The sequence below is a fragment of the Beauveria bassiana genome (genome assembly GCF_000280675.1).
Source record: "Beauveria bassiana ARSEF 2860 unplaced genomic scaffold BBA_S00029, whole genome shotgun sequence".
In the NCBI taxonomy this organism is placed as follows: Eukaryota; Fungi; Ascomycota; class Sordariomycetes; order Hypocreales; family Cordycipitaceae; genus Beauveria; species Beauveria bassiana.
The window spans coordinates 290,642-307,751 of NW_007930864.1; the positions used below are offsets into that span (position 1 = coordinate 290,642).

The 17,110-nt window shown below is 51.1% G+C and overlaps 4 protein-coding genes across 4 annotated transcripts; 1 reads left to right on the forward strand and 3 right to left on the reverse strand.

Moving 5' to 3' along the window:
- Positions 1-223: 223 nt before the first annotated feature.
- On the forward strand, positions 224-5,443 carry BBA_07967 (type III restriction enzyme; the record flags this gene model as incomplete). Its single annotated transcript, XM_008603064.1, has 2 exons — positions 224-3,301; positions 4,880-5,443. 2 exons carry the CDS (start codon positions 224-226, stop codon positions 5,441-5,443), a joined length of 3,642 nt encoding a protein of 1,213 aa, XP_008601286.1.
- A 327-nt stretch (positions 5,444-5,770) lies between these two features.
- BBA_07968 (ankyrin repeat protein) lies at positions 5,771-11,591 on the reverse strand (the record flags this gene model as incomplete). Its single annotated transcript, XM_008603065.1, has 6 exons — positions 5,771-7,008; positions 7,073-7,320; positions 7,377-8,156; positions 8,211-9,322; positions 9,378-10,865; positions 10,920-11,591. 6 exons carry the CDS (start codon positions 11,589-11,591, stop codon positions 5,771-5,773), a joined length of 5,538 nt encoding a protein of 1,845 aa, XP_008601287.1.
- Positions 11,592-12,645: 1,054 nt separating this feature from the next.
- On the reverse strand, positions 12,646-13,485 carry BBA_07969 (cutinase precursor; the record flags this gene model as incomplete). The annotated part of the gene is made up of 2 exons (XM_008603066.1): positions 12,646-12,961; positions 13,049-13,485. The coding sequence occupies 2 exons, from the start codon at positions 13,483-13,485 to the stop codon at positions 12,646-12,648; spliced, it is 753 nt and encodes a 250-aa protein (XP_008601288.1).
- Positions 13,486-16,130: 2,645 nt separating this feature from the next.
- On the reverse strand, positions 16,131-17,035 carry BBA_07970 (DUF1275 domain protein; the record flags this gene model as incomplete). Its single annotated transcript, XM_008603067.1, has 2 exons — positions 16,131-16,765; positions 16,834-17,035. The coding sequence occupies 2 exons, from the start codon at positions 17,033-17,035 to the stop codon at positions 16,131-16,133; spliced, it is 837 nt and encodes a 278-aa protein (XP_008601289.1).
- Positions 17,036-17,110: the final 75 nt, after the last annotated feature.

Below are 17,110 nucleotides of genomic sequence, written 5' to 3' on the forward strand. Positions count from 1 at the left end.
GTGGTACTTGTTTCGCGTTACACTTTTACCAGACGCGATGCTAGGCGCGTAGATTGCCCAGTTAGTAGACTCAACCTGAGGACTTCTTTTCCCGGCTCGGCGACGAACATCGATATCCAGATTTGAGCTATCATGTGAGACATGGGTACCCTGCTTCCAAAATAGCGCACAAGAACTATACCAGCTCAAGCTCTGTACCACGTCGCGCAAAGTACTGGTCGCCATGAGCTCCGATGAGTTTGACGACGATATCGCCGACGAGGACTTTAACACTGCGTTTGATCAAGTTTCGTCTTCCAGTGCTCGGCTGAACCAGTCATTTACTTCCTCAAATGGTCAGGGTGTCGCAAAAGGACCTTTGGTGAACCAAAGGGTTGCACCAGAGTTAGAGGGCTTGCCTGACGATGCATTTTCCTCTCCCGAGCCTCCGCCTACCCAGTTTCGGCCCAACAACATTCAAACTGCGCCGCGAACCGGCCTCCAGCGATCTGCATCCGGAACCTATAGACAGACAACACTCTTCGGGAAACCACTCGGTGAGGTCAGTAGCCAACCGCAGGAGTCCAATGCTACCAGAGTCTTTCGCGCCGACTTGCCCCGGGAAGAGCCTAGTCATCATGAGTTGGACAAGGAGGCCATGGAGACATGGGTATACCCTACAAATCTGGGAGCCATTCGAGACTACCAGTTCAGTATTGTGAAGAATAGCCTGTTCAACAACACCTTGGTTGCGCTGCCCACGGGTCTCGGAAAGACTTTCATCGCTGCCACGGTCATGCTTAATTTCTACCGATGGACAAAGAAGGGCAAAATCGTTTTTGTTGCTCCTACAAAACCATTGGTTGCCCAGCAAATAGATGCCTGCTACAACATTGCAGGTATACCGAGATCGGAAACGACACTGCTCACAGGTGACGTTCAGCCTGTTCTGCGCGAGGAGGAGTGGGAAAGGAGAAGAGTATTTTTCATGACGCCGCAGACGCTTCTCAATGACTTGTCGCATGGGTACGCCGACCCGAAAAGCATCTGTCTCATCGTTGTCGACGAAGCTCACCGCGCCACCGGAGAGTACGCGTACGCCAAAGTCGCAAAATTGATCCGGCGATTTTCGAAGAGTTTCCGTGTTCTCGCCTTGACAGCCACCCCGGGCTCCAAAATTGAAACAGTGCAAGAAATTATCGACAACCTTGGAATATCGCATTGCGAGATCCGCACTGAGGATTCGATTGACATTCGTCAATACGTCCATGACAGAAATATCGAACAATTGGTTCTTGATCCCTCTGATGAGATCAATCTTGTTAGCGAATTATTTTCAGAGGCGCTCAAGCCGCTTTTGGATAAGCTCAGCGCCCAGAATATTTGGTACGGAAAGAGTCCAATGTCGATATCGGCATTTGGCCTACTGCAGTCGCAAAATGAGTGGATGGCAACACGAGGTAAACACGTCAATCAAGGCGTTCAATTTATGATGCGCGCCATCTTTAGCGTGCTCACAAGTCTGGCGCATTCCATCAAACTTTTGACCTTTCATGGCATCAAACCGTTTTACGACAATTTATTGGATTTTCGGAGAGAACAGGAGGAAAAGGGACAAAAGGGATCTAAGTACAAGCGGCAACTTATCGAACATCCTAGTTTCAAAGACATGATGGACAAAATTGCCAGCTGGATGAAACGAGATGGGTTTGTTGGGCATCCCAAACAAACAGCCTTGGCCGACACGGTCTTGAACCATTTCATGGACCGAGGAGAAGACTCTGGCACGCGTGTCATTGTGTTTAGCGAATATCGAGATTCTGCAGAAGACATTGTGCGCCTGCTGAATATGCATGCACCGCTGGTAAAGGCTAGTATCTTTGTTGGTCAGGCGGTTGGCAAGCGAGGCGAGGGCATGAAGCAGGCGCAGCAGATCGAGACCGTTGAAAAGTTTCGCAATGGCCATTTCAATGTGCTCGTCGCGACCTCTATCGGTGAAGAAGGCTTGGACATTGGACAGGTAGATCTCATAGTCTGCTACGACGCGTCGGCATCTCCGATTCGCATGTTACAGCGCATGGGCCGAACTGGACGCAAACGAGCCGGCAACATTGTATTGCTATTGATGCGAGGCAAAGAAGAAGACCAATTTGCCAAATCCAAAGACAACTACGAAAAGATGCAATCGTTGATTTGCGAGGGAAGCCGCTTCAATTTTCGCTTCGACCTGTCTACTCGCATCGTGCCTCGCAACATACGACCAGAGGTGGACAAGAGACATGTTGATATTCCCGTGGAGAACACACAAGACAATTCGCTGCCGGAACCAAAGAAGAGACGAGCGGCAGCGGGAAAGAAGAAGGCGCCAAAAAAGTTTCACATGCCCGATGGAGTCGAAACTGGTTTTCAGACATTGACAGACTTTATGAAAGGTTCGGTCAAGAAGGCCAAAAAGGCCGAACCTAAGCGCAACCCCGAGTTGGATGACCTGAGCAAGATACCGGATTTAGACAGTGTGGTGCTCGACGGAGAGCAGCTTAAAGAGCTGAACCGGTCCTATCGCGACCTGCCATTCAACCAGAGCACATTTGAGGAAACGGATGTGCTTAGCATGACTGCTCACCCGGAATCGCAACGGCGCCTCGGGCCAACGTGCTTGCTGAAACATGGCCCCTATACCAAGCGATTCGTGAAGATGGTGCATGCGATGGGTACCGACCCGGACAAGTTGGTTCGAGCATGCCGCCACAAAGACGAAAGCGCATACGAAGGGATACCAGTACGCCGATTTGTCGGCTCTGATGGCGAGTCAGAGGGCGAAGATGAAGCAATTGTATTAGAGCCACAAAACGACAGGCGAGACTCGTTTGGCTCGACAGAAGGTCTGCCGGATCTAGTAGAGGCACGGCGCACAGCCGTCAAGGCAGCGCTGGAAGACATGGCAGCCGAGGCGGATACGGATGACGAAGATGGCCCTCGAAGAAAGAAACGAAAAACAGCCAAAAAGGGAAGTAAGAAAAAGGGGAAGGGTAGTAAAGGGAATGCGGCCGCCAACCTGGAAGAAGTGGGCGACGACTGTGACAGAACCAGCGACATCCTGGACACGGACGGGTCAGACAGTGGTGGCGACTTGGAGGGCTTTGTCGTATCTGACAATGTGCCTACCTCGAGCATGAGGCAATCTGAACTATCGTCGCCGATATCGACCGGCCAGGCGACGCCTCGAGTCGCTGCTCCGAAATCTAAGCCGTTCTTTGAGCCCACCACTTTCACCGCAACGCAAGAGAGTGACGTGCCCGATCTGGCCTCCCTTGTGGCATCAGTAGGCAAAGAAAAGCCGTCGAGTGGCGAAGGGGTCGTAAGACGAGCAGAGCGGAGGCGAGGACGTATTGTAGACGACTCGGATAGTGAGATGGATTGGCTCTGAGTTCTGGCTGCACAAGTATACGAGCTTGAAGGAGTGACTTGAATTACGGTAATGATGTATATTAGATTATGTAATGAAACCATTCTCATTGTATGAGACCAACAAGGTCACAACTGGAAATAGATGAGATTTGTGCATATATACGTGTTGCGAATCGGGAAAACTACTATATGACTGTCAGCAAATGCATTTAAAAAAGTTGGACCAGTCAAACGATGGATGAGGTCAATGTCGTGTTTTCCAGCGCAGCACAAAAGTCATAGTATCCTAGATAGATAGCCATGAAGTATTTTGCCTGCTCAAAGAAATCACAGGCATTGACGGAAGGAAGGAAAAAAAAAAATCTCTTTTCAGAAACCCAATTTATAAGCACCACGACCCCCGGCGGCAGCCAGACGGGCCAGCCCCTTAAAAACGGACACCATAAGAGTTTATCCCTTTCGAGCGAGCAAGTCACCAGCACTCCTTCTCTGTGACGAGAAGCGGCGGCAAGACCATGCTCACAAGAAGAAGGAAAAGATGTCCGCGGGAACTGGCAAAACCTAGTCGGCTGCGCGCGCAAACGGGCAGTCTCAGACGGCTCTTCCTGAAGATTTGAAGGGTGAAGATATTATGAGAAATATCGACGAATCATCATTTGGAGGATTTTTTTTTCGAGTCGGGAGGGCATTGCGGACAAGGTGTAGAAAAGATTTGACGTACCGTTGGGCGAAGTCGAAGTCACGTCGAGGTCACGAGTTCACGGGAAAGAGGCGAACAAAAAAAACACGGGAAAGATCGTCAGATTGATGGAAACGAAACGTGTTGAATTGAGTCCTGGGAAACTTGTTCATGGCTGCATTCGCTGTGGTCGGACATAAGTCGAAATATCTCTCGAGGTATGGGAGCCTGAAGCTGAGGTGAAGAAGGAAGCAGAAATTGAGCAAAACCTGCCCACTCTGGAAAAAGTAACCAGTGGGTGGTCGGTCGACCGCCCAAGTGGAGAACGGCCTGGCTCCAAGCAAGAATTAGACGGGCAGAAAACTTGCCGGACAGCAGCGGCACCTTTCTTATTATTTAGCGCGCCTCACGCCAAAACGTCACCAGTCATTCCATATCCGTCGGCTGTCACTGGTCCTCTCTCTCTCTCTTCCCCAAATTCCATCTTCTTTCTTCCCCCAAGCATCCACAGACAGCAACTGTTCATCATTCCAAAGTTATCCCCCAAAAAACATCGAGAACAATGGCATCCAAGGCCATTCCTCTCTTCAAGTTTGTGGGGACCGTGTCCCTCGGCTTGCTGACCGTTCGTCCCCCCTCCCTCTCTCCATTGCGCTTGCCCCTCGAAACGCCATGTTGAACCACACCTTTCCCCCCTCCCCGCGGAAAGCCATCACGACAATGCCTCCCTTTCTCCCCCTTTCCCTCGCTAACCAACCCCCCCCTTTCCCGCGCGCGGCGGTCTTTTGCTAACTCAAAAATTCCTTCCTTCAGGGCGTCTCCTATGCCGTCTCGCGCCTCGCCCTCCCCGCGCTCCTCGAGCTCCCCTCCGCCTCCTCCGCCCGCGCCTCCCTCAGCCACCTCGCCGCCTCGCTGCAGACGTCTCTCATCGCGCTGTCCTCGCTCGCCGCCGCGCCCCTCGCCCTCGCCTACGCTTTTGCCCCGCCGCGCGCCCGCCACCCTTACCTCGTCTACGCCTCGCTGCTCGCCGTTTTGAGCGCCGCCGCGCCGCGCCTCCTCCTCGGCTCCGCTGGCCTTGTTGCTCCCACCGCCACCACTACCACTCGTCCGGCCAACTGCAAGAATAAGACGTCGACAAGCGCAGCGGCGGCGCGCGCGCGCAGCATGGAGGCTAGCTATGAAGTCCTCGGCGACGTCCACAGCGAGCCCGCAAGCGAAGAGGATGTCGACGAACCCGTCAATGGTGAAGACGTTCGTGTCCATGTCCAGGGCCTCGCGCGCGCGTACGCTATCCAGGCGGGCCTTGCCGCGCTTGGCTTTGCCATGTCCGTGGTTGGCCTCTGGGGAGATGGTGCCACGGTGGTCATTGTATCCTAGAATGCTGACGGACAAGAAAGAAAAAAAGTCCCACTTGTAATGTTCCCGTTTTACCATCTTTCCACACGCGACAATACGGTCTGTTTATAAGGCCTTGTTGAAATCACGCGACTGTTATTCTACTCTTGATCATATAGCAATGCTGTCTAATGTTTGAATCCAGGGGCGTTTTCAATGATTTCGAGTAAAAGCACAAATTCAAATATCAAACTATACAACTTCAAGCATCGAGACGTAGCTACATGATATATTGCGCAAAATGGGAAACTAGCAACATGAACAACAGCTTCTGAAAAAGAGCAACACCCATTATCCAGTGAAACGTTTCTACTCTTCATCTTCGTGATGCTTCTCGCACTGGGAACACTTTGGGATCGCCTTTGTTGCGCTCTCATCACGTTCCTTGGTGAGCCACCCCCTAGCACGCAGCAGCGAGTCACGCACAAAATCCGACAATTTCTTGCCCTCATCCTCTTCCTTGTCTTCCTGCTCCTCCTCATCCTCAGCATGGCGGCTGTTGACGCTGAAATAACGCGACGTCACGTCGCTCTCGCCCAGACGCCGCGCCACGTCGTTGGCCTCATTGAGGCTCACGAGGCGACGCTTGCCCGCGTGCCTGCGCATGGCTACGCTGCACATGTCCCACATTACGCGTTCCGCCAGACCCGGCGTCTGCAAGTCGTTGCGGTCCCAGTCCTTGGTGTTGTCGAGGCCCATGGCGCCGAGGATGCGCGCCAGCTCGTGCGGCGTGTACGCCTCTCCCAGACCACCAGACGCCGCGTGCATATCCTCTGACTGTTTCTTGAGTACCTCGTCGTCCTGGGCGAGCTTGTCCAGCAGAAACTCGCTCTGGTCTCTCTCCTTCAGGTCGAGGGCGCGGCTCTTGCCGTCGTCATTGCGGTGGTGGTAGCGTCGGTTACCGTGGTGCTGGAAGACATGCGACGATAGCTGGTCGTGGGCGAGCTCGGCCGGAGTGCGGCCCACTGCGTTTTCGCGATACAGAAGCTGGGGCCGGGCATCGACGAGGCAGCGGATGACGGCCAGCTGGCCCTGCGAGATGGCGCTGTGCAAGCACGTATCGCCAGCTCCGTTCAGCATGTCCAGTTCCTCGCCGTTGGAGTACTCCAAAATGAGTTTGAGCATGGCGACAGCCTTCTTTGTTGACGCGGTATTAGACTTGCGATCATAGTAGTCCATGATCCAGGAGTGCAACGGCGTCGTGCCATTATATTTGAGATTCGTGCGCTGCTGGAACAAATGCTTGCGTAGATCAGAATCCAAGAGGTTGAGCATGGCTCTGGTGCGGCAGACAGGGCTGTCGGGCTTAATTATGGCATGAACAATGTTTTCGCCCCTGTCATTTCTCGTCGACTGGTCCGCACCAGCTGCGATCAGGATTTTGGCAAACTCGACTCGTCCAAGTTGGCAGGCAACCATTAGTGGAGTGTAGCCGCCTGCAGCTTTCTTTTCCAGTGAGCTTGGACAAGTCTCGACCAGATACTCGACAAGCTCGTTTGACTCTGAGCCTGGATTCGCCATGACGGCACAGTGTAGCACAAGTTCGTCTTGAAAGAGAGTTGTCAATAACAGAACAGGTCCATGATACTAGTTCGCGTTGCAAGGACTTACTATCTGCACCAAGCCATTTCGAGATTGCTCTGTTGAACCCGCCAGGTGCTTCCATGAGGTGCTTCAGTCGCGAATCCTCTCGTGCTTGCTTCGTCTTTGCAAATTCGTTATAAAGGCGATGTGGAACGTCACTCAAGAAGAATTCAACGCTTTCAAGCCGCCCGCCCATGGCAGCGTGAAGGAGCGGCGGTGTCTGAACGCCAGAGGTTCGAACCACCATGTTGCGTCCAGCGGTTGCCCAATCATTTCTGCAATTTCAATATCAGTCCCCATCTTTTCAATTGTGTGTGTAATACCATCATACCTTTTCTTGCCATATACAGTCAAACCTTGGTAGTACCGGGGTTTCTGCTTCACTTGGACGCCACTCTTCTTGACAAGGTTGTCTAATGGCACTCCGGCACCTGTCTTCTTGATGATCTGGCGAAGAGCCTGAGTATTTCCAGACTTGACAGCCAAGATGAAATCGTTGTCTTTGAAGGTAAAGGTTGACTTTCTCCTCTCGTCGCCTGCCTTTGGAGCTTCGGAAAAGTGCTGCGCCATATCCAACAAAACCTTTAGACCAGTCATGTCATCATTTCTGATAGCATGTGCAAATAAAGTATCGTCAGCCTCTCCTTGCTTAAACACGCCGTTTTCAAGCGTAAACACCCGGCACCCGGCCATGAGCCGCTCGACAGGCTTAGTGTGCGACTTGACCTGCATGGAAACTTCGCCAATATTATCGATTGTGTAATTCTTGTCCACCTTTTCCGAGACTATCCGAACATGGTTCTCCGAATCACCATCATCGGAGTAGTCCTCTCTATCATCGCTGTATTCGTCATCTTGGTCGCTATCATTTTCGCCTTCGATCTTGTACCTGACTTCATCTTCTTCCTGCGGGGTCCACTGGGCCTGAATTATTTCGAGAATCGCCTTCGCAGTAGCGTAATGACCTCTTAGAAAGGCAAAAGAGAATGGCGAATGGTTGTGGTTATCGCGGATATCAGCCATGAGAGGTGGCTGATCCTGTTCGGGGCCCCAAGGCTGAAGCGTCAGCGATTTAATTTTGCTTATGTCGCCTTGCCAGGCTGCCTCCATTCTGTTGAGGTTAGTATCGAGTATGGCCCATACTAGTGTAAGGTTGGAAACTCACAGGTCAATGTATCCTTGCCGTCTATTATCTGTCATGTTGCGGTCGTCAACGAACCAATGGTCGAATTTGTAGACCGGATACTCTTCTTTCTCGATCGTGCCGTAGTAGCGGTTCTTATTGTTCTCTGTGGCTGTTTCGACGTCGGGATATAATTCAGCGAATGTCTTCGCACCGGCATCAACCAGTGCCTTTTCGATCATGTTCAGCTCGGAAATGGCAGAGTCTATCGCGTCTTGCTTTTCCTCGGCGCCGCCCTTGGCATCAGCTCTTTTGCGTTGCTCCTCGTAATGTTTGAGACTTGCTTCGAAGTCCTTTCTCTTTTTGTCAATATCATATGACACAAGCGTATGAAGATAAGAGCCCGGCGCAAGTTTGGCCAAGTACTCGTCCATTCCGGGAAGCAACTGCGGTTTGTTTAGAGATGAGCCACTCTCTTCGGACTCACTCAACTTTTCAATGATGTAACGAACAACATCAAGAACTGATTCCCCCTTGTTATAGGATCTCATGTAGTTATTATGCAGCAGTTGCTCCGACTTGGGCGTCAGGCAATTGACATTCGCACCATCTTCGATCAGTCGAAGGGCGACGTCGGCGCTCGCTGTTCTGACTGCACAAAGCAAAGGCTGCTCGACACTGTTCTTGAAGGACTTTTTGTTTTCTTCCAAGTTGTTCGAGGAAAAGCTCGGTTTGTTAGTAACATGAGACGCCTTTACCCAGGTATCGAAATCAATCTCCGGCCTTGCGCCGATGTCAAGAAGTTTTATTGCCATGACGCTGTCACCATTATCAATCGCGACTTGGAGCGGCGCCTCCACGTTCATAGACCAAGAATATCCCGATATCAAGAGATGGTTAACTGCAGCTTTTGCAGCAGCTTTGTCGTTGGTCAAAAGTAGGTCGACCATATCAGACTGTCCGCTCTTCAGATAACGATGGAAGGCGGTGCATCCGTTGCCTTCAGCTTGAGAGCACATGGCGCCAAGCCTCAACAATAACTCTGCCATAGACTTTGCCTTTTCAGGTGGCAGAGACAAAGCGAGTACGAGAGTCAGAATCGCTGCATTTTCGTATTTCAAAAATTTGACGGGAAGAATGGCATCAGCGCCGTACTAAGAAGAGGTTAAAGATTTGTTGAAAAAAAGTCGATGGTAGGTGGGAACTCACATCGCAAAGAAGCTCTACAATATTTTCGTGGCCTTCCGCGATGGCCAAATGCAGAGGAGAGCATGGGATATCCCAGGCTAAAAGATCAATCTGGTAGTAGTCTGGCTCGTCCTCAGACTCTTCCGGAAGATGATCTTCGTCACCTTTGACACCATCTTTGACCTTGACAAAGGAGCCGGTAACTACAGAGACTACGTCTGCCGTCGTCTCTGTAGCCTCGACGAGCTCTCCATCCGAGTCTTCGTCTTCGCTTCTGGATTCCTCGACACTAGTGGCTGAGTCCTTGGGTTTTGCTTTTGTAACGGCCTCGGCCTCGACCTCAATCTGCTGCGATGCGGACTTTTCGGCTTGTCGCTTTCGGTCTTGTTTGTCATTTTCTTCTTCTTCGTTGCTGATACTCTTCTCCATCAGTATCTTGACAATTTCAGCATTACCACGAACCGCGGCCAGGTGAAGAGCTGTCTTCCCGTCCGCTAATCGTGCTGTCAAGCGTGCTCCATGATCAACCAGACATTTGACCATCTCGGGGGTGGATGAGGTGACAGCCAGCTGGAGAGGCGATCTGCCCGTGTAGTCCCTCTGATTCGGGTCCGCATCTTCCTGAGACAACCAATTTATCACATCTTCCAGATCGCCATCGACAATGGACTGGCATAGCCGCGCAGTATTGCCGACATACGCCATGTCCGTCCAATCCTGCTCTGTCAAAGGATTGAAGGAGCCAATTTGCTGGCGACCGGGATCATCAATCAAGAACGAGACCTTGCCGGAAATGTAGATTTCTGCTTCTTTTCCAGCGATTTCGATTTCCTCTTGTGTCACAGGAACTGGACATGTGCCGCAGCAATCTTCAATCACGTCCTCAACCCTACCAAAGAATGCGGGGTGACGATGCAAGTAAACCTTGCGATCCTTGGGTTGGTTCCACTCTGCGTTCAATAGCAAATCTCTTGTGTAGCAAAGCTTCTCAATACGCTTGGCGTGAAACTTTTCTCCATAGGGTATTGTGAAGGTGTGATAGTTGCTGACGTCTTCCTCGGAGAGCCAATCAGCAATTTCGTCTTCGTGGTTGCCCTTGATGTTTCCAAACAAATGGAAATTCTGACGGTGGATTTGTGGCCGGCCTCTTTCTTGGCGTCTCTTGTTTCGGTAAGTCTCTCTTGCCGAGCTGGTCGGTAGCCGCTCAAGAACCAGAAGACGGGCCAGACCAAGGGTTCGCTGGAAGCTTCTTTCAAAAATAGTTGGGTCAACTCGCTTGCGGTCCAGATCAGACCAATAGACCTCGAAGTTTCGATGAGAGTACTTAGATAGGCGATTCTCGTAGGAGGGACTACGGCGGCTGAGATCGACGTGGTTGATCTGTGTGATGAAGCTTCCAAGCGCACGGGGAGTCACATAGACTTGCTTGCCATCATAAGCTCCTCCTGCTGCGTCAATGTCGAAGCCAGTCAGAATCTCGCTGATCGACTTGTAGACACGGAGGACAATCTTGAAGATGTTAGTCAATGCGAATTTTGGTTAAGCTCCGGTCTTCGGACGAACCTGGACGTGTCGGACGGGGTACTGGCTTGCAATCGTAATGGCATACTTTGTGCGCACCACTGTAACTTCGCTGAGGATGGCATCACGAACAGCTTGCTCAATCTTCTTTATTTTTTCAACAGCTTCCTCGTGAGTGAGCCCATAGAGGAACAGATCAACGTCGGAGGCGGGGCAGAACTTTTCGTGGTAGTATTCGCGGAGCTTGCGCTTGTTCACATTGAAAGCTTCGGGGACGGGCAAGAGACAATTGATGACAGAAGAGCCAGCAGCGACAACATTGTTCCAGTCGAGCTCCGAAAGCGAAGACTCGGAGAAGAGATTGAAGTTCTTTTGAAACTCATCAATGCTACCAACCGTGGCCGGGGAACCGTGCGATCGACGCTGCTCGTCAGGAAGCGCCATGATATACCTGGACTTTTCCTCTTCTGATTCAGAGGCTAGATCACGGGCCCGCGTGGTGATGCGGCTGGTATCATCCGTGAAGAGAGGTAGAACATTGATGTGAGGGTCATTGAGGGCAGGGTTCTGGCGGTCCTGCGCGAACATGCCACGGAGTCCTGCTTCATACTTGCGATAAGGTTCCATGATGTCAATCATGGTCTTGTCCGTATTTTCCGAAATGTAGCGAGCAAGCTGTCCGTGGGGGACAGGTAAATTCGGGAGGGCTTCCATAGCGGACGGTATTGATGGTGGTGGCGGTTGAAAAGAGGAGCAAGAGCTTGTTAGAGACAATCCAGGAGAGACTGGCAATGAACTGCGACGATGCCAATTGCGCAGAGAGCTGGCTGATTGAAGATATGACCAGCTGAAAGCGCCTGTGTTAATGAAGCTTGAAAGTCCAACACGCAAGCCGAAGGGGGAAAGACTCTTAATAAGCAACATTGGCGGTCTGTTCCAAGGCAGATTCCAAGACGACGATGGCGTTGTAGATGGAGAACAGGCGAGAGCGCGTCCATTCCGTAGTGTCGAGGCATTCTCAGCCAACGGCTGGGCAATCTCCACAAGCTGGAGCTGAAAAGGACGCCATCGCAGCCTGCTACCTATCAGACCTTTGACAAGACGCCACGTTAATAAGAGGCCCGTGATGAGCAGTTTGAAGGTGAGCAGTGGAGCTGTTGCCTATTATTATGCATATCGACCACCGTCTTGGGGCGCTTTTCAGCCTATCGGGAGCCGCTGGAGCCTGTTGCCAGTCTGGGGCTGGGCTAGCACCAAAGCGTGATGTTCACGATGGCCGAGGAATCCGGTAGCGGAGAGTCGCAGTTTCGGAAAGAGAATTCACGGTCGGGGCATACCATAGAATTTGGCGCGGTTCATGAAGCTGTGAATGTGGCACGACGTGCGTGTGCAAACGTCAAGTTTTCAGATTGGCAGGCAGCTCAGCTGGTATTAATGGGGCCATCGAGCTGTTGCCTGGTGCTGGTACAGGAACCAACAGCTTCCATCAATTGCACACTAAACAATGCGTCTTAAAAATATGAAAAAAAGTGTTATCAGAAAAGACAAAGAACTATGCATCATCCGACAGGAAAGTCATCATATTAGAGCGATGCGCGCCTGGGAGGCAAAGTAGTGCAAGATCCGAATTACGCGATTCAGAAAGCTTTCAGGATGCGCTGGATTGGGTGTATAAATGACTTGAAGCTTTCCTAATTTTGTTTACTCTATGTACCATGTGTCTAAATACAAACTGTACCGCATATACAATACTGCCACCAAGAACAACTCACATGTGTGATGCGACAAAGGCAGCGGCATGTGTGGCGTCTATGCCGTACGTCAGATGTTGGGGGAAAATCATGTTGCCCTGATCGCAAATGTCGTCGCCGAGATGACAGATACAGAGAGACCTGTTGGCGTCCATATTGGCCACGGGTTTGCCGGACATTGGGTCGCCAAAGGTGACGACGGCGCTAACATTGCGCATTTCGTCACCGAGAGCATCCGCCGCGTAATGGGGAGCAAAGGCGCCCTGGGAGTAGCCGCTGAGCACAATCTTGGTATTCGGGCAGGAAGCGCGAGTCTCGCGGACAATCTGGGCCCTGTTGAGCTGTCAGAAAAACAAAAGGCTCTTATGCTGGGCGGCGCGAGCCTTTGAGTCCAGGGTTTGGAGCTTTTTGTCAACTTACATGGCCAGGCCAGCGGCGTTGTGGGCGTTGAGGTAGCCGTCTACGCTGGCTGGATAGGCGACGCCTTGGACGCCCAGACTCTTGTCCCCAATGGCCTTGCGGACTGCGTCAATAAAGGGCGGCGCGACGAGGATACCGCTGTTGCCGGGATCACAGGTGCCACGGGCAAAGACAATGAGGACGTCCTTGCAGCCGCTGTTGTTGAAGTCGGACGGTATGCCAAAGATGGTGCCGAGCAGGAGCTCGCTCGTTTTGATAAAGGAACAGGCGGCATTCACAGTCATTTCCCCTGGAAACCTGTTTAGTATCCAGCCGACAATCTTGTTTGCATCCGCGCCGCGCTGCTCCAGATCCGAGTATCTGTAGTCAAGGGAAGTGGGCACGGCAAGGGCCGATGTGCCAAACAGAGCAGTCAGGAACAGGTTGAGAGGTTGCATGTTGCAGGCGCAAGTAAAGTACTTGTTGTAGAGATGGAAGAATTGGAGGTATAAAGTTCACTTTCTGCTCCAGGAAAGAACTGGCGAATGTTGTTGTTGCTCGACTGCAAGAGATGATTGATGCCTTTGATCTGCCTCGACAGCGGCCACACCACTCTTTATATAGCAGAAGACAAAAAGACAGAGAGAAAAAAGTTCAAATATTCTCTACACATCTCGCATACTACCAGTGGGGTTTCAGCTGCTTCCGGTGCTTGGCAGCTTACCACACTGCTGCGAGTCTGTCAACGAGCGTGTTATCACCTATCATTTTGCACTTCACCACGGGGCGACGACTGCGCGATCCTCCCCCAGCTTTCCCCACCCCAACTTGACAGGCCGCATCAATGAGAGTAGTGGCCTCTATTGTTCCGCGGGTGGTGCTGCATAGCTTCGCTCTGGGCTGGGTTGTGGTACGTCGTGTGATCTCTAGTTCAAGCAGCCAAGCCATCATCGCAAGTCTATGGTGCAAAAGGTTACGGAAGCGCAGGCCAGTCATAGCTTCAAAACTGCACTAATACTTTCTCGGAACCTCCGTTAAAACTACAGCATCCCTGCTAATCGATAGCATCCACTTCAGCTGGCTTCGGCCGCTGTGGTCACATTGCGTTGTGCAATTTGGCATGTGCATCTCGGGCTTCGGCCACGGCACCGCCATGGTGTTAGTATGAATACGACTAGGGTTGCACATTGCCTCGATTGCTACACAGAGGCGCTCCCCGCAAAGCAAAATAAAACTAAACGACATAAAAAAAAAATAAAAATAAAAAAAAAACAGTTCCCCGAAAATCCGGACCCGTCATGCTATTTCCTTCTCGTTGCGTCGACCCATCTCGGCACTTGCACCGTTGCACCGACCTTTACGGGCCTTTACCCCAGCCAGGAACATGCTCCGCCCCCACAACTCTACTATTGTCGATCAATCCAATAACTATGGGGTGCCTAGTAGTAGGGATTCGGGGTTCAAGGTTCTTACTACGGACAACAGATGATCAATAACCGGACAAAGGCTAGGGCTGATGGTAAAGTGGTGCTGACACACACCCTGGGCCTTTTCTGCAGTCTCGCTTCTGCGAGGCTAATAAATGGCCATCTTTGGCAACTCGTGCTGTAACAAGTAGATTTCGTTGTGACACACATTATCCTGGCAATATTCGCTAGGTTTGTCCTCGTAGCGCATAGTGATGGTCCCGAATCAACTGAAAAGCCCGCGATGTGACACGAAGCTTTTTGGCCAATGTCAAAATGCTAAAATTTGTCTGCGCTTTTTTTTCGGATTGATTTGTCGGTAAATTAACACACTTTTGTCACTAATGAGACCCAGCATGGGGAAATCTAGCCGAGGTAAGAGCTTACTTGCGGTCTGCTGCTCGGCCGAGAGCCCGAGAGCTCAATACCGAGAGCTAGGACAAGAACGACTCTCACTTCTGAACTATCAACCCCACAGCAGCTTCTAAGAGCTGCTTACAGCATCGAATTTGTCTTGCTATACAGGGCTAGCCAATTCTGCTATTAATCGCTGGTTGACGTACTGCATAGTCTGCATGCAACGAGACGCAAAAAAAGAAAAGAAAAAAAAAAGAGCAAAAGAGGAAAAAACACCCACCAAGTGACATGACGCACACTGCACCGATAGGGCTCTGTTGCCCCAATTATGTGGCTATTTGCTGCATATATATATCCATTTCTCAGCCGCTCAGGGTCCCTCAGGCGAACGCGTCGCCGGAAATAGGGTACGTGTTGGCGGAAAAGCGGCAGTACGGCACGATGCTAATTCAAAAAAACGGTCTCGATTGACACGCACTTGACTGTTGTCAATAATTTTCCATCGGACTGGCCGTGTTTGCCGGCAAAGCATTTCTCAAGCATAGTAATCGTGCGTTGCTTTCAGCTCTTCTCGAGGCGAACGACATATGCAGGGCTGACATCTAGTGGCGTTATCTACCTCTTCCGACGTTTGCTCCCGCAAAAGTCTGCATGAGCTGAACGGCTGTAGACTTTGGTTTTGCACGTGAAACATTCAAACGACATTTGATTAATTTTATATATCAATTTAGGTGCATATTTGTGACACTGGGCTCGGTGAATCCGCGCCTACGTGGAAATCTCGCACAATTGATTGCAAATGTCGGTTTCAATCAATCAAGAACATTACAAGTAGAACTGTCTATGGTAGGAGGAGTACCACAGAAAGCTGCTGCGGCGCCTCATGCCGATATTTTTGCATTGTGGCTCACAAAAGTTCTGGTCTGCTGGCGTTACTTTTTTGCCTTTATCTGGGACTAAAACAATGTCTGAGGCCTATTGGCTCTGAATGTGAAGGTGTCCCGGCCAATTGCGGGCACTTTTGGAAATCCAGAACGGTCTGCTACCACAAGAGCATATTGTTCAGTTGTATTAGAATTTGAAGCTCTTTTGAATAGTTATGCAAAAGTAATAAACGCGCCTTTTCTATGCCAAATATCTAAAACGCCCTGCCACTATTATTACGATGCCAACGCTGAAAAAAAAAAAAACCAGTGTAAAGGAAAAACGCCGTTTATATGAAATATGCAGGGTATGGATGTCGTAAATGCCTAAAACGGCGCGAAACACTTCGTATCAGATCAAACAATTGAATTGTTCTTCTGCTCTTTCTCCGCATTTGTGAAGATGAACATGATTGTGACGACCAGTTTCCCAGCGCCGGAGACGGCAATGGCCGTCGCAGATCCCACCTCTCTGTAGATCAGAGCACCAATCAGACAGCCGACGATCAGAGAGATGAGAAAAGCGACCCGACGGTTTCGGGGCCGGTTCTTGACGACAAAGAGATTTTGATCAATGATCAAGTCGACCCATGCGGCTGTCGCCATGGCGGTGCTGATTTCCGTCATGGCGAGACTGCGAGACTGAACGACTTGGCTGCCGGAAGCGCCCGCCAGCAATCCAATGACGGCGAGAGCGGACCAGCCGCGGTCGTTGACGCCAAACTTGTATTGCACTGCCGCCGCAGCAAAGACGAGGGTAGTTTGGAGCAGGTTGCAGAGAATAAGCCACCATCGCTTGCGAGGACCGACCATGTGGCCGAGCTGTCCAGTAAGCCAGCCAGCGCCAAGGAAGAGACCCAGAGCCATGCCAATATTGGGAGTAATAAACATGTCGCCATTGGCCTGGGGAAAGACAATTGCCAGGCTAAGTAGCACTGTGTTGCCAGTCTGATTGGAAGCGAAGCAGTGATAGTCGGGGAAAGAAGTAGCATCTGTGTCAAGAGGTCAGTCGGTGGTGGGGGGCCTCGCAGGCATGCGCAGTATAGGCAACATCACATACCTTGAATACCAGTGCAAAAGGTGAGTATTAGCAGCTGAAGCTCGGCAAACAGAGTTGGGCGGATATCACTAGTGAAGTGGGCGACGAGAGCATTTTTTGGAGGACTCGGGATCGTCTTGAGGTGATTCGGCTGGTGCTCGTCATCGGATGAATGTCCAGAGGCGGTTGGATCATACTCCGTAACAGTTTCTGGTTTGGTCATTGTGATGGGGGGGGGGGGGGGGGTCAAAGCGATTTAAGTGATTGGGTTCAAATCACGATGCAATTGAGTCTTGGT